Source organism: Podarcis liolepis, assembly GCF_965112155.1.
Source record: "Podarcis liolepis genome assembly, chromosome: 5".
Taxonomy (NCBI): domain Eukaryota; kingdom Metazoa; phylum Chordata; class Lepidosauria; order Squamata; family Lacertidae; genus Podarcis; species Podarcis liolepis.
In genome coordinates, this window is record NC_139556.1 from 55,537,735 (window position 1) to 55,561,801 (window position 24,067).

At 41.4% G+C, this 24,067-nt stretch overlaps 1 protein-coding gene across 1 annotated transcript in view; it reads right to left on the reverse strand.

Annotated features, from left to right (window-relative positions):
- SMC3 (structural maintenance of chromosomes 3) overlaps window positions 1–19,117 on the reverse strand; it is a 32,426-nt gene extending 13,309 nt beyond the window's left edge. Inside the window, exons 1-14 of the mRNA XM_083504763.1 lie at window positions 18,734–19,117; window positions 14,877–14,952; window positions 12,961–12,999; window positions 12,344–12,411; window positions 11,765–11,836; window positions 11,596–11,675; window positions 9,620–9,698; window positions 8,641–8,758; window positions 6,292–6,467; window positions 6,093–6,173; window positions 5,264–5,428; window positions 4,366–4,487; window positions 3,141–3,354; window positions 1,064–1,167 (exon numbers count right to left, since the gene is read on the reverse strand). Coding sequence (XP_083360889.1) covers window positions 1,064–1,167; window positions 3,141–3,354; window positions 4,366–4,487; window positions 5,264–5,428; window positions 6,093–6,173; window positions 6,292–6,467; window positions 8,641–8,758; window positions 9,620–9,698; window positions 11,596–11,675; window positions 11,765–11,836; window positions 12,344–12,411; window positions 12,961–12,999; window positions 14,877–14,952; window positions 18,734–18,748 — 1,409 coding nt within the window. The 5' untranslated portion in view covers window positions 18,749–19,117. The remainder of the gene's footprint in view (window positions 1–1,063; window positions 1,168–3,140; window positions 3,355–4,365; window positions 4,488–5,263; window positions 5,429–6,092; window positions 6,174–6,291; window positions 6,468–8,640; window positions 8,759–9,619; window positions 9,699–11,595; window positions 11,676–11,764; window positions 11,837–12,343; window positions 12,412–12,960; window positions 13,000–14,876; window positions 14,953–18,733) is intronic.
- Between the last annotated feature and the right edge of the window lie 4,950 nt (window positions 19,118–24,067).

Sequence of the window (24,067 nt, forward strand, 5' to 3'; positions counted from 1 at the left end):
CTGAAGGCGGTTTCCCTAGGAACGCATTAATTGATTTTCAATGCATTCCTATGGGAAACCGTGCATCGCAAGATGAAAAACTCGCAAGACGAAGAGACTTGCGGAACGAATTAATTTCGTCTTGCGAGGCACCACTGTATATCTCTTAAAGTATCACTCCTTTTTTCTAACACAGCAAAAATCCTTGCCACCAAGATTGGAGAACAAAAAATTAGATAGACAGTACTTCATGCAAGCCCCCTGCCTCCAGGTTTCACATTTTGGGAAATATAGAGTATTTTTGAAATAGCTGGAGTACTAAAAGAAGTGCAAGGGAAAGTTGGAGAACAGCCATCAAATGTAGGAACCTGGAATTAAACAGAATTAAAAACCAGGCCCTAATCCATGAATGAGGTTCCCTCTGATAGTAAAACAGTGCTTACACATTCTCAAACTTTTCTCTAGAACTATCATGGCTATAATCTCTGGAAAATATGAAAGCTCAGATTCCCAGGAAGCTATATTCCACTCCATAATCGTTTTCTATCTCAACACAGATTTTATGAGTCAACTCCATGGGTTGGAGTATAACAGTGCCTATACTAATAAGATAAGAGAAATTCAAGCACTGCTATAATCTTTGCTTCCAGGTACAGTGCACTCTTCTGCTACATGGATGAATCCAACTGGTCCCCTTCCACTGACAGAAGGGATTTTGATTCCTAAGTTGTGTGCACTAACATTAGCGGATGAGTGATTTTTTTCAGTCCCTCTTCCCTTCTGCAACTCCCAGTAACCTGCTAAAACCAGCTCCAGAAAGTTGAGAGAACACTGTCGAAGGTGGAACGGGTACTGAAGGAGTCATCAGTAATAACAGTGTTTCCTCCTTTTTTATAATCAAACATCTCTATTGGAACAAAAGCCCTATCCTGAGTGTGAGGGCCCTCAATGGATTGTACCCTATACCGATAATAGTTAAACAATGAAACCGTATTTATTAATGTCTGAGTAATCAATATTTATAACATCACTGTACACATTCACACAATATAGGATAGGTCAACCCTTTAAAAAAATTACTAACTTTCTCTCACTCTGTAGTTCATCTTTTTTGTTCTTCACTTCATAGTATTTTCTGTCCAGTTCTTCAACACGAGCTTTCACTTCATTAAGATCCTGATCCAGTTTCTAAGGCATAAAAGGAGGTATTTTAAAATTCAACATCTCATGATTTTAATTGACTCCAATACATTTTGTTCCCTTAAGAAGCAGAATTATGTTCAGAATAAAATAAAAGAACCTATTTACAGCTTGTAGAGAACATTGATAAGAAACTAAAGTTACAACTGAGCAATTTAGATTTTTGGCTACTTTCAGCATAGGGTACATTTGACTACAAAGATGGAACAGTCATATTTGACAATTGCTTGGAAGGTTTTCATTCACGGCTCAAGCCCATGCGAATAGCGAGGTGATATGGAGTATGCTCGTTATATTGTACTGGCCCCACATACTCCAGATCCATTTGACACCTGCACATTTAATAAGCCCAGGTCCAACCTGTACAATCTTTGCTCTGCAAAGCCCCACGCCCCCCAAACATGTCCTATGCATGGAAACATAAGAGACCAGGTTAAGGGATTAGTAGTTTACATGAGGCAGGATTGGCCAGTAGAATTCCAAACTCACACTGCATGTCTTCTAAAAATATTCAGAAAACAGGATGACAAAATAAAGGGTTGAACTTGTAGCTTACTTAATTATACCATAATTACACCTCCAGTTTTTAAAAACAAAATCATAGAATTTTCAAGATAATGAGTTGCATCCAACAGGGAGTTCACACAAGGTAGCTCACACAAGGAAAACTTGCAATTTCTTCTTCATCCTCCTCCTCACCACTCCCCCCCCCAAAAAAATGTATTCAAAAGTTACAATACATTTTCAATCAACATATCCCCTCCACAGACAACTCTGTGATGGTGGTGGCATTAAACTATGCTGCTCTTCTTCAATAAAAGAGAAAAAGGGAGACCAGATCGTGTCAAAGGTCTCTTTTTTGGAGATGCCTTTGATTAGTCACCAATGGTATGCCTCCTCCCCACCGATTCCTAGGTGTCATGACCTGGGGCCCAGATGGAATATTGTGACCTAGGGCGTATGTCAGAACCAATAGCAATCACACCTGTGCTCACACCCTCTGTCATAGAACACATCTCTGATACTGTACACAAGTGACCTCAGCTTGCTAAGTGCTGAGTCTGCTTAAACACGTTATCACAGCCACAACCACAACTGTCCTGTATTGGAAATGTACTGGAAATAAAGCCATCTCTTTCCTGCCTGCTTATTTTGCAAGGAATTCAGTGCTGTCTTGGCCTTGAAGCTTGGACAGTTTGCTAATTTTCCCTGCAACCCCCATCTGTGAACAGAAGCTGCATTTTTGTCTTTTTGCTAACAAGCAGTGTCTCTCTTATCAGCTTCCAAAGCAGAGAAAAGCAAGCTAACCTTGGTAGATCTTCTAAGAAGAGAAGCACTACATTCTTCTTACCCAGATTAGGTTTCATGTAACAGACAGCAGAAAGGCTGGCAGCATAGAATGCAACATTTGTATGAGTCAATAGTAAATTTATTTTCTTTGCTTAGAACTATGGTATTGCACAGTACGTAGGAGCATGTCTTGAGCATGCGTAGAGATAGCCAATTGGGATGGCTTAAGCTTCTGCCATAAATGCATTCTTTTCTATATTATTATTAAAGTTTTCTGCACCCCTTGTTTGGGGTTCCAGCTTTTCGGAGATATCTACTGGGGCCTCTAGATTTATGCTGCAGCAACAAATATGAACTCTATCCACGTGCTGAGTTTGTCTTCTTTTGGCTGAAGAGTCAGCATTTTTATTATACCCTCCTTTGTAGGGTAACACCACAAGAGCGTCTCCTAATGCCTCCTTCTCACATTCCAGATGTTTCTCAAGGGTTCCCTGAATCTCAAGAGTATTTACGGGAGGGAGGGGGCAAGGAATTTTCACTGTGCCAGCATGGTGGTGAACGCAACCCACGCGTATGAAGCCACACCCAACATACAGAAACCCTGATTATATACAGTACTTATAATTTACCCTGATTCAAATATTTCTGTACCACCAAACTCAAATCCTTACACTATACTGCTCCAGATTCTTCTCTTTGTTAGCCTCCGTGTCTTCTAAATCTTTATGTATAGCAGCAATCTGCCGTTTCTTGTCATTGATGGCTTGATCTAAGGATTTCAGTTCTTTTTTAATCCATTTATCTCTCTCTTCTTTTGATGTAAACTGACTTCCTCGACCTTGCTTTGCATAAAGATCTGTTCTTTCCTGGGTGGCCTGTGCCAGTCTGTTGGAAGAGAAAAACATAACTGAAACCTTTTAAAATGAAATTATAATGCTATAAACCTAACAGAGAAGCATATTCTTCATATTTAACATGACACATCAAATTTGAATTAAACTGTAGCAGGGAACTGAAAGAGGTCATTTCAAGAAACACTTGTGTTCTTTTCTTTCAATTTTGTTATTTAACAATTGCTTCTCTTTTAAACTTGTTTTATCACTTTCTACTCAGTCATCTTCTATTTCAACAGGTCTCATAATGCAGAGAGAGAAAGAGAGAAAGAGAGAAAGAGAGAAAGAAAGAAAGAAAGAAAGAAATAAAAAGAAAGCTTTGAAATGTTTTTGATAGTGAGATAAGATATATACTATTTCCTTTATTTTATACTGTGTTTTGCTCAAATACCTATTATTATTATTTTGAAATTTTATCAAGCTCTCTCATTTAACTCCAACTATTAACACATTTACTCGGGAATGCAATGGGATTTACTTCTGAACAGACATCTCTAGGACTGCACTGATAGGCTCAGTTTGGTCAGCACTTTCAAACATAAAAATCCCAAGCCTCTATCTGTTGACAGAAAACATTTTGTTTTCAAGTGGCAGAAGGAAAACACTAAGCTCTTATACTCAATCCTGCGCCACTACCTCTTACAGAGGACAGCTCCATCCATTCTACTAGTATGTGTCTTCTCTCTCTTACAGGGAAGTTCAAAGATCATAGAATCATAGAGTTGGAAGGGTCCCTGAGAATCATATAGTCAACCCCCTGCAATGCTGAAATATGCAGCTGTCCCTTATGGGGATTGAACCTGCAAACTTGCATTATCAGCACCATGCTCTAACCGAGTTAACCATGCCAAATGTATTCCAAATGATTTTCTTGTTCATTGCATGATCTATACTAGAACCTTTCCAATTCCTTCACAAAAGAAGAGCTTGTATATGCAGAAGTATTCCTCATTGCACATGCTAAATGTTTCCCTTTCATACCACTGCTAATCAGCACACAGACCTGGCAATTCCTCGTTCCTCTTTTTCTTTTACACTATTGAACTTTGGTTCTGTTTCTGCTAGTTCTTTCTGTTTTTCTTCAATTTTCTCAAGAAGTTTCTGCCTCTCTTTCAAGAGTCTTTTCTGGAAAAACAGACAATATGAAGGTCAACAATAAGTAAGGGAAGTGGTTTATCAGAATGTTTTTGGGTGTGAAAGAATCAGTAGCTATAAAAGCACTAGAAATTATATGTTCAGAAAAGCTTTGGTCCAGTTTACAGCTTACCAAACTTCAAAGCAGCATCTGTGCATCCCCAATTTTAATAGAGCTACTTAGCAATAAGCTATCATAGACTGCTGCCTTTAACAAGAACAGTAATCTGTGAACAAGCTCTTCTTGTAGAATGCTATTAAATAAGCACTTCAGTAAGGAATTTATACGGACAGCAAAAAAGCTTGATATAGTTCAAATCTGAAATTGGCTGCTCTTATAGACTTTCTCAATATGTACCATCCGTAGACTATGTACAGACTACTGTTTACTCTGCATCCATGGCACACCCAGCACTGGCTTGGAAAGTGGTATATAAACAAATTTAGCCATAATCCGTATCTACTCTGTTGTTTCTTATGAAATATTATACTTTAATGTGTTACCCCCAAACCAGTTTTGATCCAAACAGAGAAAAAGAATGACCTTGCTGTGTTTTAATTAGAAAGACAGGTACTCTTTTTTTCACTATGGCAGTCTAGATAACCAGAGAACAGAGAACAACTGTCATCTTACCCCAGCTGTCCATTTATAAAACAGAAGAATTATTTGCCCTGCAGTTTCTACATTCTAATGAGAGAATCCCAAAAGACAAAATAAAATACACCCTGGCATGTTATCCTACAACTAACCAACCTCCAGCCCTTACCCGTTGTTCGCTATTTCCAGCCAGTTCATCTTGCAAGTCTTTTGTTTTAAGCTCTAGTTTGGTCCTCTGTTTAATCTGTTCCTGTCTTTCGGCACTGAGCTGCTCCTTTTCTTCCTTCATAGCTGAAATCTTGGTTTTAAGTTCTCGGACCTGCCGTTCAATTTCCTACAAACACAACACATCAACAGAAGATTGGAAAAGTACAACAGGTTACATAATTTTAAAACTAAAACAATTCTCATTACATAATGATAGATCTAGCCAGGGAGATGCACATATAGTGTGACATGTCACCAAATGCACTCTCTATCAACAATGCATCATATGGATGAAAACATGCAATTCTGTCTTTTTCACACCCCATCCAGAGTCTCTGTTGCTTGTTACTATAGATTAAGGCAACTGTAAAACAGAAGCAACTACTGACTCATGTGACCAATCTATGAGGACTTAAGAGCAGCCTTGGGCAAAGATTTAAATCTCCCAGTTGAGAGATCTACTATTTGATTAACATTTATGAGTGAGCAGGTCTTCCTACACTTCTGAAAAAATGACCTGTTCTGCCTTTAGAACGGCAATTTTAAGGAGAAAAGTTTGTGGGGATGAAAAGTTAAATTCTTCAGGGGAGCAAATTCTTATCTGACAGAATGCCTTGTTTTAATAATTATTTAAACTGTGTCTTTTTTCTTTCTTTCTGTTTTTCACATTAAAGGTATTTATGAAGTTTGGTTTTTTGTAATGGCTTCGGCTACACAAATAAATAATAATATTTGTTTAAAAACAGTTATTTAGATCAGAACAGTTCTGATCAGAACAATGAAGACCTCACCTCCATTTTATCTCGAGCATCCTGCTGTGCATCTCTTAATTGCCTTGATTTTTCTCCACTAGTTTCCCTTTTGGCAGAAAGCTGAAAAAAACATCAGTTGTGGGTTAACATGCACAACATAACTATATTTTTTAAAACATATGTTGAAAAACAAATGCTGGTAACGAAAAAAATAATATATAATTTAAAAATGGCTTACCTCATCAAGTTTAGCCCTGGTTTCATTAAGTTCCTGATTATAAATGGTGTACTCCAGTGCTCTTCTCATTTTATCCCACTTTTGATATTGAGCAAGCTCTTCTTTCTCCTCTTCCAAAGTATGTAATCGCTCTTCTATATATTTCAACAGCTCATTTATTTTCTCCCTTTTCCCCTCTTTAGAAATGATTTAAGAAAGAGTTTAGAAGACTAAGTTAGTGCAGACAATAAGTATCAGGATTCTGTCATTAAACACAACAACAAAACCAACTACATGGCAGAAATGCTCTTTTAAACAACATGTCCTATCTGGGGGAAATCCACTAAGCATATTAGCTTGTATTCTCAATGGTTATGATAAAAAGTTGCCTATGATTTCATTATTTATACTAAATCTCAAAATCAATGATTCATATTTTCTATGGTTAAAAATAACCAAATGATAAAGCAGAGTTAACCACATACAGCATCATTAATGATTTACCGTATTTTTCGCTCTATAACACGCTCCCAACCATAACACGCACGTAGTTTTTAGAGGAGGAAAACAAGAAAAAAATATTCTAAATGAAACAGTGGATGTATGATTTTTGTGGTTCATGCTGTGGCCACAGACATGTGATCTGATGGTGAATTTGGGGTGACCCAGTGCAAAAATCCTGAGGATCCATGTGGATCCGTGCTTTGTAACCACGTTTTAAGTGGGGAGGGAAGGAAAAGCACTCAAGGGACAAGGAGCAGCGTGGGGTGTGTGGAGAAGGAGCTTTTCGGGGAGCTGAGCGGGGAGAAGGGAGGGAAAGAGCACTGTTGCTTTAAAGGTATACTTAAGGTATTTGCCCTGTGCCTGGGTTTTTTTCCATTTAACAGTTTGCAGCCTTTTCCTTCTGCTCCTTGTTTTGAGGCAGAATAGATTTGAGCAAGTGAGGAGGACTTGGATTGCAGGGGATTCGCCATTAGCTGTGTAAAAGCGCTCCTCCTTGCAGCCTGAGTGATAAGCAGCCACCAGCAGCAATAGAATGGAGCACAAAAAAGAGATAGGGGCACTAGGACCCAGACAATGCTCAAATCTGTCCTGCCTGAAAACAAGCCGCTCCGTCCCAGCGGCGGGGGATTTGAGAAGTTTTCCCCTCTCCCTCATCCCCACCCTTTTTTTTAACTTCCTGGTTTTCACTGCGTGGCACAGAGCTAGAGGTTGGTTTTATTTTGCTGCTGGTTGCTTAAATTTTATCTTTCCTGCTGTCCCTCTGCAGCCTCATTGCTCTGTTTAGAGAGCGCGCAGACCTTTGCTAGCGTCTGTCCCTCCTCCGTGTCCGCTTTGCTGCCATGGCTCTCCTTCCCTCCCTCCTCCCCGGCTCCAGGTCGCTTTAAAGCAAGCAAAGCGAGAGCCTCATAGAGCGTGTAAATGGCTCCCGCTTTGCTTGACTGACGGCAGCCATGGCTCCGATTCCTGCATTCGCTCCGTAACACGCACAAGCATTTTCCCTTACTTTCTAGGAGCAAAAAAGTGCGTGTTTTGGAGCAAAAATTACGGTAATTTAAAGGAAAAATAAAGAGATTAATTGAAAGAGACTCCTCATAACATGAAGGCAGGTAGCAAACAGCTAGACTGCAACTAGAGATAAATGTGCAGTTCCCAGTCTGATTCAGTACACTGCTCTCTCAAGAAAATCACCAATAACTCCAGTAAGCTCTTTGGGAGAGTAGCTGGATTTAGCCAAGCCACATACACCTTGAACAACGAATCAACATGATTGATTTATGGCAGGGAACCCTTTTTCTAGCCAAGGACCATGAACCCTTCTGGACAACAATCTGGGGGCTATATGCTAGTGGTGGGAGAGCCAAGAGGGAAAAGTGGGCGGAGCAATGAATGTGAATTTTACCATTTTACAGTACACTAGTTTTACAAACACACTCCTCTCTCCTCCATCTGGACAAGCAAGAGTCATTATCAGAGTTCAAGGACACACTTCTGGTAAGCTAAAACATTCAAGGTGGGCATACAGTAGAGCTGGTGGGATGTGTGGCCTGAGGAGACAGGGTGTTAGCCTGAAAAGGCTCCTCAGAGGCCTGATAGGCTGTATTTGGCCCCTGGGCCCAGGGTTCCTTCCCCCTGCTTTATGGGGCTAAATATGCACAACCTTGGTAGAAACATGCAGATATGCAGTTGGACCATAATGGATGCATCATAGAATTCTACACCATAACAATAATTTCCAGATTGTGTCTTAGCTCATAGTTTCCTATCCACTGTTTCAGTGCATTCTCAGCAAGCCAGAAAATACACTAAATATATCAAAGTAACATGACATGAAAATATTTTGAAATGCTGCTGAAGGATAATTTTTACCTGTTTCTTTCATTAAGGAGATACTCTCTTCTTTACGTTCATCATATACCCTAGTGCCAGCTACTTCTCTTAACAGTTTTAATCTCTGAGAGTCAGGAGCTGTGGCCATCTGGTTGATCTAAACAAACAAACAAAAAACAAACAAAATAAAAGGGTAAGAAGAATGTAACATTTTGGGCACAGTTTGAAAAAGCAACAAGTAACTATAAAGTTTTTCATAAATTTTTTTTAGACGAAAAATTCTTGCAACAAAATCTCCAATGACACTGCTGCAGCAGCATTAGCAATGACGAGCAGATGTCCCTGTCAACACAATACTAAGCATTTATGTGCTAGAGCAGGGGTTGTCAACCTAGTCCCTACCGCCCGCTAGTGGGCGTTTCAGGATTCTAGCTGAGCGGTAGGGGGTTCTATGGCACAAGCTGAATCCTCCTTCCATCAAGCATTAGTGAGCGGTAGGTATAAAAAGGTTGACTACCCCTGTGCTAGAGTCAGGAAAAGACTTGTGCATTTTGTAACTAGTGTTAACCAATGTTTGGTGAAAACTCAACCCATCTATATGCCTAAAACTGATACTGTCAGGTCTATCTGAGCATACAAAGTTATATGCAATTTTCTCAACTGAAAATATGACTGTATAGGAGATTCTTTAGGAAAAAATAATTTGGTATAATTAATTTATCACTGCTCAAATATTCAGTTTAAATTCTCACTATCATAATGCTACTGCTACACTCCAGCACCATAAAAACGTAACTGTCAGAAAGAATACCACAAGAATTGAAGCACGCTAACCAGACAGCAGCTACAGTCACATATCATGGGATTTTTCAAATTATTATGAACACATCAAATGATTAAGGAAATATACATAAATTAAAATAGAATGTAAAATAATATGCCTACTTATTTGAGAACTACTTATTCTTCGCATTAAAGTTACTATTGTTCTTTGTTCAAAGGATAGTAATCATCATACCTTTCCTTGCTTGACAATATAGTAGGGGTTGCTGCGAGAAAATCCAGCACTTTCAAGAAGGTTCATCACATCATTTTTCCTGGAAGCAAGTTTTCAAACAGTAAAGCTTTCAGTGGATCAGTTTAGAATGAGCTAAATAATACAGGACAAAAATAACAATTGGCCTGCTTCCATTAGACTCAGACATGAAAATTTCTTCTGTTTCATTTAAGTGCTTGCTGCTCAGTCCTCCTTCTATACGGGAAGTTAACAGGTCGAACACAGATGACAGAATACTTGCTACTGAAATATCATTACCCCCCTTTTCCCAATTCTTGGCACCAAACTTTTGCAATTCATTGGCACAAGCTCTGCCTTGTCCTCCAAATATATTCTAGGTTTAATTTTGCTGCTGCAAATAAGTATATCACCAATTTAGGTGATATACTTGTTGGGAGCACCAACTTAGGTGCTGTTTAGGTTTGCATGGATTCTTATTTAGACAAATGAATACCTCCAACAGGAGTGTGAAATACTTGGTGCCCTGACCTTCCGCATTCTTTCTCTTACTGTTTCCAATAGGCATTAACTTTCAGACATGACCAGCATAGGTGAAGACAATTCTTTTTTAATGCAAAAGACTCCAGCATAAAGTTAAAACCAATTATTTAAAACACCTGCCTTAGGATGATTTTCAAGAAACTGTTCCAGGCAAGCTGGGAAAGCTGACTAGCAGTGCAAAATTCATGATCACTCAGAACTGAATCCCTGGTATGTACTCCTTAGCACATGGCATGTACTCTTTAGCACATGCATTTAATAATAATAATAATAATAATTTATTTATGTCCCGCCCTCCCCAGCCGAAGCCAGGCTCAGAGCGGCTAACAACATTAAAATGATACAACATTCTAAAATCATTTCATTATAAAATAAATTCAAATCAGATTAATGGCAACCATTGGGCTAAAGTTCTGTGAGGATTGCCAAAGGAGGGGGTCAGGCTGTGCCCTGGCCAAAGGCCTGGTGGAACAGCTCTGTCTTGCAGGCCCTGCAGAAAGATGTCAAGTCCCGCAGGGCCCTAGTCTCTTGTGACAGAGCGTTCCACCAGATTGGAGCCATAGCCGAAAAAGCCCTGGCTCTGGTTGAGGCCAGCCTAACCTCTCTGTGGCCCGGGACCTCCAAGATGTTTTTGTTTGAAGACCGTAAGGTCCTCTGTGGGACATATTTGCTAACCCAAAGATTGGAGGATCCTTTTTGTAAGCAAACCAAGAACTCTTCCTTTAAACAGTTTGTCTCTTGCCAAATGCAAAGTGGCAATTTGGAACCTTTTTTCTTCTTTATTTTACTGCCAGACGATGAATACTTGTTTGCTGGAAACTCTGTGAGTTACACATTCACTTATTTGCAAAAATAAATGCCTGTGATTTATTCTAACGTGTACTTCCACGGGGAGTGTTTGTTTAAAGGTGGATGAGGGCAGATACAAATCTAACAAAGCTATACTGTGCTTGGTGCAAATGCCAGAGTTGGACTGTCTCTTCCAAACCTCTCTCCCCAACATGGAATAACACCCCGAGAACAGCAAGTGGCGGGTGTGCAGGCAAGGTGCAACTTTCTGCAACATCTTGGGAGAGACACAGAGATTGGAAGAGCACACCGCTGAATTCCACCTACAATGTTTCAAGCCCCCTCCCCCACAAACAAACATGAAGACTGAAACAGTAATCAAAACTGTTTTTTCAGAAAAACTGAAGACTGAGATTTTCTAGGTTCCAAAATGAACTTGCAGGCATCAGAAGAGGACCCAGCTATGAGCATCCTGGATTCCTCCTATTCATTTGTCAACTAAATATAAAACATCTCTAGTTGACTTACATACATGATTTTTAAAATGATTATCAAGTTTAACAATAAAACACCCCCCCCAAAAAAAACCTGTTATGGTGTACATTTAATCCAGATTTGGTTTAAAAGAAAAAAGGAACTGCGCTTACGTCACCATTTTCTTGTCTAGGAAATACTGGTCCTTTTTAGCGCCAATGACTCTGCGAAGAGATACTTCTTCTTTATCAATCTTAATAAAACAGAAGGGCAGATATTGCAAACTATGCCTCTTAATATAAACTAAAGAAAACAAGCTGATGTACGTGATTTTTAACTTACAGGTAACCTGTTGTCTGAGTTGTCAAAGATGATTTCCACAAAAGCAGAAATAACACGAGGACCTGTGCCTTCCTAAGAAAGATCATCATATTAATCCACATTTTAAAGTGTGTACTTTGTATTACAATCTCCCCCATGCCATGCCCATTTTTCAGTGATTTAATAGCTTTGTAACAACTTTTTTTCCATTTGTTTTCTAAATTAGACTGCTCTAATGAAGCCTGTTGTTGGGAAACCACTAATGAATTTAAGTATGAAACTAAGCTAACTTCAGATTCTCAGGAAGAAAAAAAATCTGTCTGAGCATGTTCAAGGCCTCTTGTTCTAAGTGTACATCTACATCTCTAAGCAAGTAAACCTTTTCCAAACAGTGGAATGCCTACTGTTTATTGAGGGATTTTTATTCCATCTTTCCCCTCAAAGAGTGCCCAAGACAGCTGATCAAGGTTAAACCCCAAAAGTATAAATAATAGCATCACCTACTTATCATTTCAACAAATGCAAGTAACATGCACTATTATTCCAGCTAACTATTTTACAACAATAGCATGCTCACATGTAACTGTTATCTTCACTTACATGCAACAAAGCCAACCTTTGCTCAGGACGAAGATGACTGAATTCATCACTGAGAACAAACTGAATTGCTATAATGAAGAAAATAAAGTAAGGTGTTAATTTTTAGGATTCTGTTCAGAAGTATTCAAAACTATCAATCAACAGTTTTTATTAATCTCTTATAAATAACAGCATAGGTTGCATTCAATGTGTTGCAAAACTTGGACAAATGTTAAAGCAAGGATCTCTTCAGGAATTTTCCAATTACTTCAGTCTGAAGCAGAACCCAGATGCGTGCCCCACAATGACCAACTAAATAATAATAATAATAACGCTTTGAGAGACACAATTTCCTGCTTTCATCTACCCTCTCCCCCCAAAACACACACTCCACTAGGTCCACTGCCAGGCATTAGCCAGCTTCTGGCCATGAATATCAACCACTAAACATGCCACCCACTCAGCAAATGAAACCCATTGCCAGAGTGAAGGAGGTTACAAGAGAAGGGGATTAAAAGAAACTCATCTGTCTTGCAATTAACGTTCCCCAAGCAATGCACTTCTCAGGCAAGGCACACTGGGATATGGAAAGAGTTGGAGAAGTCATTTTAGATTATTATACATAAGCTTTCACTTACCATAGAAAAAATTGCTTTTTCCAGAACCATTTCTGCCCACTAAAAAGAAAAAGTAAGTTACACATAAGGGTCAGGTTAAATTGTGTATTTTCAGTAACTAAATGTTTCTAAATTGAGGATTATAGACTAGCTGTAAAACAGATAGACAAATGTTATGTAAAGAATGGAAGATCAATGACAATAAATTATAAGGTTGGCCGAACTGCCACCTGACCCATCCCCATGGGACTCCATTGTGTGTTATCAACTCTGCAGCTCAGCAGAGTGAGAAAGACTCTTTAACATATGTTTGTCCTGTATAATTGCCCCTTCTCATTTGAACGCCAGCAACAGCCAGTCACTCTGTATGGGAGAGCGAGAAGGAGACCAATTCATTTGTCTATTTTTAGTATTGTTTTTAATATTTCTTTTGTTAGCCACCTTTTCTGATAGAAAATAATATAAAAGAATCCTAATAGTTATTATGGCTTATGAAAACCAGCCAATTTTCAATAAAAACAATCTGTATGATGACATTCTCTAACTTTCAAGAGTTTGACTACTTGTCACCAAATTCTTTTCAGCAGTCCCCTAACTTTGAAATGCATGTACCTCCCCACTAGTGTCTTTAGATTATACAGGAGAATAGCTAATCACTGTACTGGTAATCATATCTTGTAATGTTCTCCTGGCAAGAGAAATTTTTTTAAAGAAATAACCTGTCCTTCCTAGGTCACACACTAACATAATTTTTGTGTGAGCTTCCACTGTAGTTTTGGATTCTGGCTGTCCGGGAACTGCCATCGGAGGGACTGGTGGTGGAAGGGCTCACGGAGGTTGAGAGAGACCCAGCAGCTGAAGCAGGAACCAGCAGGGGGAGAGGTGGGTCTCTGAGGGAAAGCGAGCAAGAGGGAGGGCTCAGGGAAACGTCCAGCGAGAACAGTGGGGAGGTTTCTGGACCTCCCATAGGGAGACCCACTCCTCGCCGGAAACTGTCACGCCGTGAGTCCAGAAGACGTGTTTCCGTTAAGGAGCTTTTATGTTGGAAGCGATTCCGAAAGCAACCACTGTCGGAATCTGCAAGTGACTAGAGCAGCCATGTCTGAGGGGCTCCGTCACAGACAGAGGTTTGTGGACTTGAATAAACTCTGAGGGACTACAATTTTACACACAAGCAGCTCATCATCCCATCACACTGGCCATGACAGAGGGTATCATGTGGGAAGGCTACAGCCCTGCTTGTGGATGAATGGAAAAGAACTGAACTAGAATAAGCTATTATAGGGACATCTTCCCTCTCCAGTCCCCAGAAGAGAACTATTCCCTGACTTGGCCATATGAATGGATGGTATTCAAGTTTGAAATGGATTTTTATTTTGTTAAGATTCTATCACACTTTCTTCCTAAGAGTTTATACTAACATAGTCTTCTCCCACTCACCTGCATATTACTAGCACAACAACGTGAGAAACAATGACTCCTAATGGGATCTCCCAGTAACATCCATAGGAAAACTAGTACTTAAATCTGGTCTCCTCAGTTCACTACTGGTGAATGACCATTTGATACAGTTCTGGATTGCTTTCTTAACTATGTGGTATTTTAACTGAAAGATACAATAACATTCTGAACTACTAACTGACAGATAAAGAGGCAAGAAGAAATGTTATCTCTTTCTAGGCTATGCTGTGAAAAGGTTCCATTTTCCTTGCAACAATGTTTGTGAAGAAACGTGTGTTTATTAGAAGGAATCCCCTTTTGAATCTTACAGGGCAATGCAGAAACCTTCAAGCCCTTCAGGGAAAAACTATATAAACACTCAAGGAATAGCAACCGCCTCACTATGAAGAACAAATAATATTTCTATCACCTCCATGAAGAGGCTCACTTAAACGATACACATTTAATATTATAGTCATTGTCCTAGAAAAACTTACCAATGACATTATGCTTTGAACTGAAGGGGTCTACTATAGTCTGATCTCGGTAGCTTCGGAACCCCTGGATGATCACCTGAAATAAACAAGTGCAAGTTTTTAAAGCGGCCAACAATACCATCATTATTTGCTATCACCTGCAGCTTTTATAACTACACGTTTTAAAAGAGTAATATTTTTCAATGGTACAATATTCATTGTTGTACTTTCTAAGCTACAAGTTATTTGAGAATTAGCAGGAAGCATACTTGGGGAAGGACTATATAGTCACTAGGAAGCATTAATGGATGAGCAGCTGGAACAACAGCAACAGCAACAACATCCAATGCCCTAAAAAAATAGACATTGTCTATTATCATCTCTCCAGGTTTTGTTTTTTTTACAAACTTTGTATACCATCGAGAAAACTTTGTTAATATTAATGATTAATAATATTAATTTATACAGTTCCTAATTATTACAATCCTATAAAGCTGCCCCAAATCAAGAACTCATCGAAGATATGCAGAAAATAAAACCTGGTTTTGCTGCATCAAATCATACCCTTTACATGGCATTGCACCGGCTCACTTTTGGCTCTTCAACCCAAATTCTATAGGTGATTAAGCCAAGAATTGAACAATAGCTTTTGCTTTTTTAAAAAGGTAAAGGTAAAGGGACCCCTGACCATTAGGTCCAGTCGTGGCCGACTCTGGGGTCGCAGCGCTCATCTCGCTTTATTGGCTGAGGGAGCCGGCGTACAGCTTCCGGATCATGTGGCCAGCATGACTAAGCCGCTTCTGATGAACCAGAGCAGCACATGGAAACGCCATTTACCTTCCCGCCGGAGCAGTACCTATTTATCTACTTGCACTTTGATGTGCTTTTGAACGTGGGCAGGAGCTTTTTTACATTTAGCCAAATCATATTAAATCAATAAACTCTTTAAAAAGCCAGATCTTGCCAGTGTGACATGTAAACATGAAACAATATCACTAATTACTAAACAGCTAGCATCATATATAAAATGTTTACAATTCTGCTAATACAATAATTTCAAAAAAGATTTCACACCCAACTCAGTAATTTAAGTACATGAGTTCAGCCTGCAAAGAAGCCACACAGGAGTGAAGCCTTATCAGTGCCTGGAATGTGGGGAATGTGTGCTTGACAGCCAAATTTTGCAGCACTTAAGAGAATCCACACAAAAAAGAAATCCTATCAATGTTTGAAGTGTGTGAAATACCTCACTCAGCACTCACGCCTAAGAATGCACAAGAAAGTCCACAGAGGAGAGAAACTTTATGAACATCCAGATTGTGGAAAATGACATACTCAGGGGTTTCATCTTGGAAGTCACCTGGCGACCCACTCTGGAATAAAAGAGTGCATATGCCTACAAAGTGGGAAATATTTTTCTTACATATCCCTCCTTGCTAGTCATCGGAGAGTGCATACTAGAGAAAAACCTTACAAGTGCCTTCGAGTGTGGTAAATGTATCAGTCTGAGCACACACCTCAGGGCTCATTGCAGCTTGCACACAAGAGAAAAACAATATAAATGTCTGGAGTGTAGGAAATGTTTCAGCCTGTACAGACATATTTTGATCTATCAGAAAGTCGACATATGACACCAACAAAATCATGCTAAACCTTGAAAACCCCATACAACACAAACTTTGTAGACAGGCCATGCCTCCCCAAACAGTGTAAAACAAAGAAGCAAATCCACACAGGAAAGGTATGTATGAATTACTTTCATGATGGGAAAAGACACTGCTGTATAAACTGTTCATTAAAAAAAATGAAAATTATCCAGGGCTAGTGGGGAGAAAAGGAACCCATATATAGGAAAGAAGATCTGTGGATAGCATCCAGAGAACACTTAAGATTCAAAATAGAGTTTTGATAAGAAATCTGAAGAAACTGCACAATAGGGTATAAAATGTCCATGTCCTTTGAAAATTAGACAAAGAGTTGTAAGCTGAAAAATTGTTCCTTGCTTCTCTTTTTGTGCTGGTTTTTGACAGTGATGCATGTTACCTTCCAAATGGCCACACTTGCACATGATGTTAAACCCTATTTTTGTTTTGAACTATGGTTCTATGGTTTAACATGAATAAACTTCCCCTGCTTTTTTTGATGTGCTAGCATTGTGTTGTGTGCACCCACCTTGTGGTTTGAAAGAAACCATGAACACCTAGCTAGAATAAGTCAAGGGTAAATAAAATGCAAAAACAAAAAACAAAACCCCACAGTTCGCAAGAGTAGTTCCACATAGTGCAGATTGAGAAAGTGGGGAGGTCATCTTTAAATTCAATATTGCAGGTTCAGCTTTCAGCTTTAGTTAAGTGTAAGTTTCAAGTTTCAGTTGCAATGTTTAGCTGATAAGCTGAAGAGTGGGCTGAAGGTAAAGTTAAAAGTTGAGCTTTGGCTAGATTTTTAAACCAGTTAGAGATTATTATGTTTTTATCTCTCTTAGCGCCAAGGAGAATGCAAATCAGAGACTCAAAGTGTCCTTGGGAGATGCAGCTTTTCACAATAGGCAGGCAGGCAGGCAGGCAGGCAGGCAGGCAGAGAGCTGTCCTATGTACAACTGTCAGGAGCAATGCCTCAATGCCTTCCACATGTGCTGCATTAGGAGGATTTTGGGCATCACATGGCAGGACAGCTTCAAAGATGTGCTCTCCCAAGCCCACATTCCCAGCACATTTAAATTTTGCCTCAGCAACATCTATGTTGGCTTGGTCATGTCCACAGAATGGAAGATGGCAGAATCCCCAAGGATGTGCTCTATGGGTAGCTGGCTTCCAGCACCAGCAGATTAGCAGACCGGCTCTTGTGACACAAAGATGTCTGCAAACATGACATGAAGGCTGGCAACATCAACCCAACCATGTGGGATGTCCTTTGCAGACAACTGCAGTGCCTGGAGACAAGACAGTCTGGTTGTGCATCTACAGCAATGACCATAGGAGGAATGACAGCACCAAGAGAAGAAATGCCATGGTGCATCTGCAGCACTACAACCGGATGCCTTCATCTGCCCTAGCTGCAACAAAACATGTCTCTCCCCATTGGTCTCTACAGCCACAGCAGGCTCTGCAACCTTCCAACGGTTTGACTTCACCGCCAAAGACGAACTCTCCTTGAGACAGATGCACAACTACGTGCATGGGGCCTTTCTTCTATGGCGGAGGTGGAACTGTCCAACCATGCAAGCCCACCTGCAATCTGAAGTGCTGCAATCCAGGTTTGCCCCCCTCACCTACTACTGTTGGTGAGACCATAGCTTTTAAGCACAAGGCAGGGGCCTTCCTTTAACAAACTCAGAGAGGCCTGAGAAGGGAATACATACTTAAAAAAAAAAAAAAAAAGCATTCACATAATCCTGCCTTTTAACTCGATCCTTCCGGATTCTGAAGAGGAAAGTCTACCCCTGCAATGACACACCGCTACCAATATGGTATTCTGAACGTCCGCTCCAGATGGGCCCCAGGACTTCCCAGTGTTTACATCTCTCCCCGCCATGCACTGCAATACGCAGGCCATAGGCGAAACCACCTCCCCCCTCCAGTCTGAGAAAGAGGACCCCCCCGCCCCTCATTCGAAAGTGGGATCCGCCAGAAAGGCCTTTTCGGAGATGACAGCCTCGGCCGCCCCCCTCCCTCCATCTATGGGATCATCCCGTGAGGAGAAAAAACCTCCCGAGCAAAAAGCCGCCGAAGCCCCTCTTCTCCCTCCCCAAACCAGACCCCCCCCACCGAAATATCGTTGCCAGCGTCGCCCTCCCCCATCAGATACTTTAATGAAGCCGCCCTCCCCTGCGACAGCGGAGCCGCCTCATCACAAAAAAGAGGCCCCATCACTCCGTTTACCTGTTTGATATACATGCTGGCGGCGGCCTCTCCTCAGCGCTGAGCCCGCCCCGCTCACAAACCACGGACAAAATGGCGGCGAAGCCTCCCCGATCCCGTTCGCCGCGGAACGCACCACTTAGTCTCTGGAAATAGGAGGGTTGGGAGTACACCCGGGAAAGGAAAGCACGAAGAGGCAGCGGAAGGCGCCCGTCCCTTCCCACGTCTTGAAAGCGCTGTTCTACCTGCGGTTTTCGCGTCGCATTCAGGATTCGGTGAAAAAGGCCCGCCAGCTAATAAAGCGTTTCCTCCCCCCACCTCGTAGGAATTGGTTCAGCCCGACATGAACTTGTGTTGGGCGCCAAGGCGAGGACAGCCAATGGGAGCGGGAGGAGAGCGCCAAACTGGAGCGCAGAGGGAGCGCTAGAGGGCGCTCGTCATTGTAGTGAAGGCGGGGCGGGGGTCGTTCTCCGAGTGCCAAATCCCCCTCCCGGACAAGAGGGAAGTGTCAGCATTCTTGGGAATCCTCCTGGTGGCTGCAGAAGTTCAGAAAGAAAAATCGGGGAGGGGATAACGAAAGAGGCAACAGCCCGGTTCGAAATGATGGCTGGTTGTTGAGGGCGGGGAGCAGAGAATTTGTGGGTGAAGAGAGGAATGGACCCTCATAGAAAAAGAGGATGGAGAGATAGTTCCCTCTCCACCCTGCAACATTTTGTTGTAGGTTCTTGCAAAGCATGTAACATTGCTTATGCCGTAAGCACCGCCTTTTTAAAAGCAACCAAGGGTATTGTGGCCCCTGAAGGACCCACGCAAGCTGCAGTTCTTTTGCACGTATATGCAGCAACATGTAAACCACCCCAAAAAGCTTGCAGTATGCGCAACCTATAGGTCCCTTAGCACCTACAAAATATCACCTCAAAATTTCACAATTCACAAGCTCTTCCCGTGCAGCTTCTGTTTACAGTGGCTTGGACTCTCCCCAAAACTGAACTCACCCACCCCTCTCCCAAACATGCCCACATTTGATTGCCAGGATTGGACTCCCACAGTGGTGCAAAGAACATCTGAGTGTGATGGTGGCTGATGTAGGTGCTTTTTTTCTGTTGACTGAGCCAGGGTAGCCCATATCATTTTGTGTTCCGCCGTTCCGCACTCACACACCCAAATGCAGCCATTTTGCATTATGCCACAGAAACTATTTTATGATAGGTGCTCATAACACTCGCAAAACTCCAAATGTGCCCACTGGCCCCCAGAAGTTGACGACTCCAATCTGCAAGCAGAGGCAGATTTAGGGTGACTGGTTCAGTCGCACCACAGGGGGCACCACAACTATGATGTAGAATGGAAGGTGAGAGGTTGGGGGGGGGCACTGGATTTTGGTGTCAAACCAAGCACTGCTGAAATGTGAAACCCCAAAGTCCACCACTGCTCCAAGGAATAACCATAGCCACACATGTTATAGCACGCGCAAGAAACTTCATTTCATTTTTCATACATGGAGATAATCTTCATTTTGAAAATGACAAATATTGCAATATATGAAGGGTAGTGTGAGTGTTTTTGCTATGGGTTAGTTTCTTGGGTAACTGATATACCCAATGGATGTCTAATAGAAAATACTTGCATCACTCTGCTTATCTGTTTCCTGTCACCCCTAATCAATATAAATTGGCATTCTCCTAGATTTCTCTCTTTCATTTTTATTTTTCTGTTTAAGTTTGTAAATGAAAAAAGTGTAAAAGGAAAGTTATTCTTTTACTATCAAATATTAATATAATGGGTTATAAATTTAACAATTCTTTTGTAGTAATTTCTGTAGTCCCTGCTGCTTATCTCTTACCTCTTATCAATGCTTAGGATGCAATCCAAACTCCTGGCTAGCAGTGTGGGACTTAATGGAGTGAAGAGGTTCCCACCCCATCCATAGCCCTGTTGCTTATGCCAACCATGGCAGAAGAAGGGAGGCAGGGAAAAAGCTCTTTGCTGTGGCAGCTCCCAGGCTTGTGTAATGAAGATCCCTGGATCAAGTCCACTGCTGCCACATGATGCCAGCATGGCTTGCTCAGAATCCAGTGGCTCTTGTGCCATCCCAGTTTTGCATCCTCCCTTTCCACAGGCTACCACCAGCAGGGAACTCTCTCTGAGTGACTTTGCTTGGCACGTGAGTGGGGAATGGGTACCATGGAAGCATTTACAAAGACCACATCTATGAATTTTCACAGGATTCTATTAGTCTTTCCCATATGAAATATGGAAAACTGAGGCCAATTGCTTGCAAGTACTATACAAAAAATAACATGCTGATTGAGTGCTATAAAGGCCACAAAATAATCTGAAGGAATAAAGAGAAAATTGTTATTTCTACTTTCTGTAAATTATAGCAATTTTAGGCACGACGTGTAACAACAGTGGGAAGAAAATTTACCAGAGGAAATGGGATTTTCACCTTGACAGCATCTCATTTTAGAAGTGTAATTATTATCAAAATCAATTTGTATGTATAATAGAATTTTTGCAACTAGCCCTTTTCCTATTAAAACAAATCTGTTCAGAACATAATTGCCTGGTTCCTGTCTCTCTGCTGTGAGCAGTAGATATTGGCCAATTACTTTTCTTTATCATTAGCATTCCAACATCACAAAGTGCTCTTAGCACTCTTCTAATAGCAATAATAACAACCACACCTGTAACACCTGAAGGAATAGTTTATGCTGAGAACACTGCCAGTAAGGGTACTTATTTAGGTTTTAATCCCATCCAAACCCAAAAGCTCTGTGTGGGTAAGAATTCTTAAAGCACATGCACAATAGCCAATTAAAATCAGTAAATCCATAAAACCCTTTAATTAAATGAAGCGCTGTTAAGCTGCACATATACTTGACCTTTTCTTGGGAGATTTGTTGTTGGCAGGCATTCTAGAATTCCGTAGGCTCCTTTGCCTTTAATAGCTGCATGACAAGCAATAAGTCAACTGTTTGAAGCCTCCCCCTATTATCTCAATTCTAGGGGTCTGGTGGGGGTGAAATCACACTTTGAACTTGTTCTTTATTCTGACGGTCTGAATTAAAGAGACGGGGTGGAGGAGTTGGTGTCCCAACCACTCACGGTTAGGAAGTTTCCTCAGTAACTAACGAAATCATGCTTTCCTACACTTAAAGAATGTTATTATGTGTTTCAACTTTCCACCTCACAGCCTTGCATTTGTAAATTGTTATCAGTACCTCTTCTATTAGAAATGATAGAAATGTCAGTGCAAAAAAAACCTGGACTGCCAGTAGTGCATATGAAAACATCTAGGGGTCTTAGTAGACCACAAGCATAACAGTGTGATGCAGCAGTAAAAAAAACCTAAAGCTATTCAGGCTGCATTAACAGAAGTAGTGTCCAGATCAAGGGAAATACGGTAATAGTCCTGCTCTGTTCTGCCTTGGTCAGACCACACCTAGAATACTGTGCTCCATTCTGGGTCTCACAATTTAAGGAGGATATTGACAAACTGGAACATGCGCAGAGGAGGACCAAGATGATCAAGGGTCTGGAACCAAGCCTATGGGGAACAGTTGAGGGTGTTGGGTATGTTTAGTCTGGTAAAAAGGAGACAGAGGAGATGTGATAGCCATCTTAAAATATCTCAAGGGTTGCCACATGGAAGATGGAGCAAGCTTGTTTTCTCCTGCTCCAGAGGAGAACCAATGACTTCAACTTACAAGAAAGGAGATTCCTACTAACCATCAGAAAGAACTTTCTCACAGTAAGTGTCACAGTCTGGTTCACGGGTGATCGAAGTCCCGGCTGGGGAAGTCGGGACTGGGGGCAAGATGGCGGGGTGGGAGCAGGAACGGGAGTCCAGAAGACAGGAGTCAGAAAGCCAAGAGTCCGAGGGTCAGAGAGCTGGGAGTCAAGAAGCCAAGGGTCTGAGGGTCAGGAAGCAAGGAGTCACGAAATCAGGGGTCCGAGGATCAAGAAGCAAGGAGTCACAAAGTCAGCGGTCCGAGGATCAAGAAGCAAAGAGTCAAGAAGTCAAACGCAGCAAGGCAGGGAACGTGTTGCTGTGGCAAAGAGCCAAAGGGAAAATGCTGACCTTCCCAGCTCTTGCCACCAGGTGCTGTGAGTTACCAATCGGCCTCACCTGTGAGGCTGCACCTTGCCTCTTCAGAACAAACTTAGGAAGGCCCCAGTCCTGCAAAGTCTTATTGGTCACAGGGCCTGGCTCCTGCGCGCACACCTGACAGTAAGAACTGTTCAACAGAGGAACCAACTCCTTTGGGAGGTTGTGGACTCTCCTTCCTTAGAGGTTTTAAATATGAGGTCATTGATGCTTTAGTTGAGATTCCTGCATTGCAGGGGGTTGGACTAGATGACCCTTGGGATCCCTTCCAACTCTGCAATTCTATGAAATGAAAGGAAGTACTTATTCACACAGTGCATAGATAGACCATGGAATGTGCTCCCACAAGAGGCAGTTACGACCACCAAGTTGGACAGCTTTAAAAGAGGATTAGACAAATTGGTGGAGTTCAAAGCTATCAGTGGCTGCTAACAGCGTCAGAGGCAGTATGCTTCTGAGTGCCAGCTGATGGAAACCACAGGAGGGGAGAGTGCACTGTGCTCAGATCCTGCTTGCAGGCTTCCCATGGGCATCTGCTTGGCCACTGTGAGAACAGGAACGCTGGACTAGATGGGCGCCTTGCCTGATCCAGCAGGACTATTCTTCTTATTTTTATTCTTGCTATCATCCGAAGATCACAGGGTGGTTTACGGCATAAAAATACAAAATGCATAACATATTTTTTTAAAAAAGAAAACCACACATTTAAAAGGTCATAAGGTGTTTAACAGCCAAAGTTCTGTCTGAAGAGGAATGTTTTCAACTGGCACCTACGTTCTTATCCACAGTAAAGTGTTGATCAGGCTTCTTCAAACTCGGCCCGCCAGATGGTTTTTTTGGCCTACAACTCCCATGATCCCTAGCTAGCAGGACCATTGGTCAGGGATGATGGGAACTGTAGTCTCAAAAACATCTAGTGGGCTGTGTTTGAGGAAGCCTGGTGTAGATGAATGCAGGAAGTAGTGCACAAGTCAATCAGTAGGTGACACTCTGCACCCTTCTTTGAACATAGGATGCTATCATATACAGTACCAGGTCAGGTCAAACTTGTTTCAGGCAGAGATCACTTACTACCTTAATTCAAGATGCCTGGGATCTCAGCAAATAAGGTGCTTTACTACTGAGTTATGGTTCCTTCCCATGGTGGGCCAAGGTTGCCCAGCACTGCAACATTTCATCTATCTCTTCTTAAATGAACTGGTGCAATCTCTCTGCCAACTTTCAGAATGGTAGGGCAGACTGTA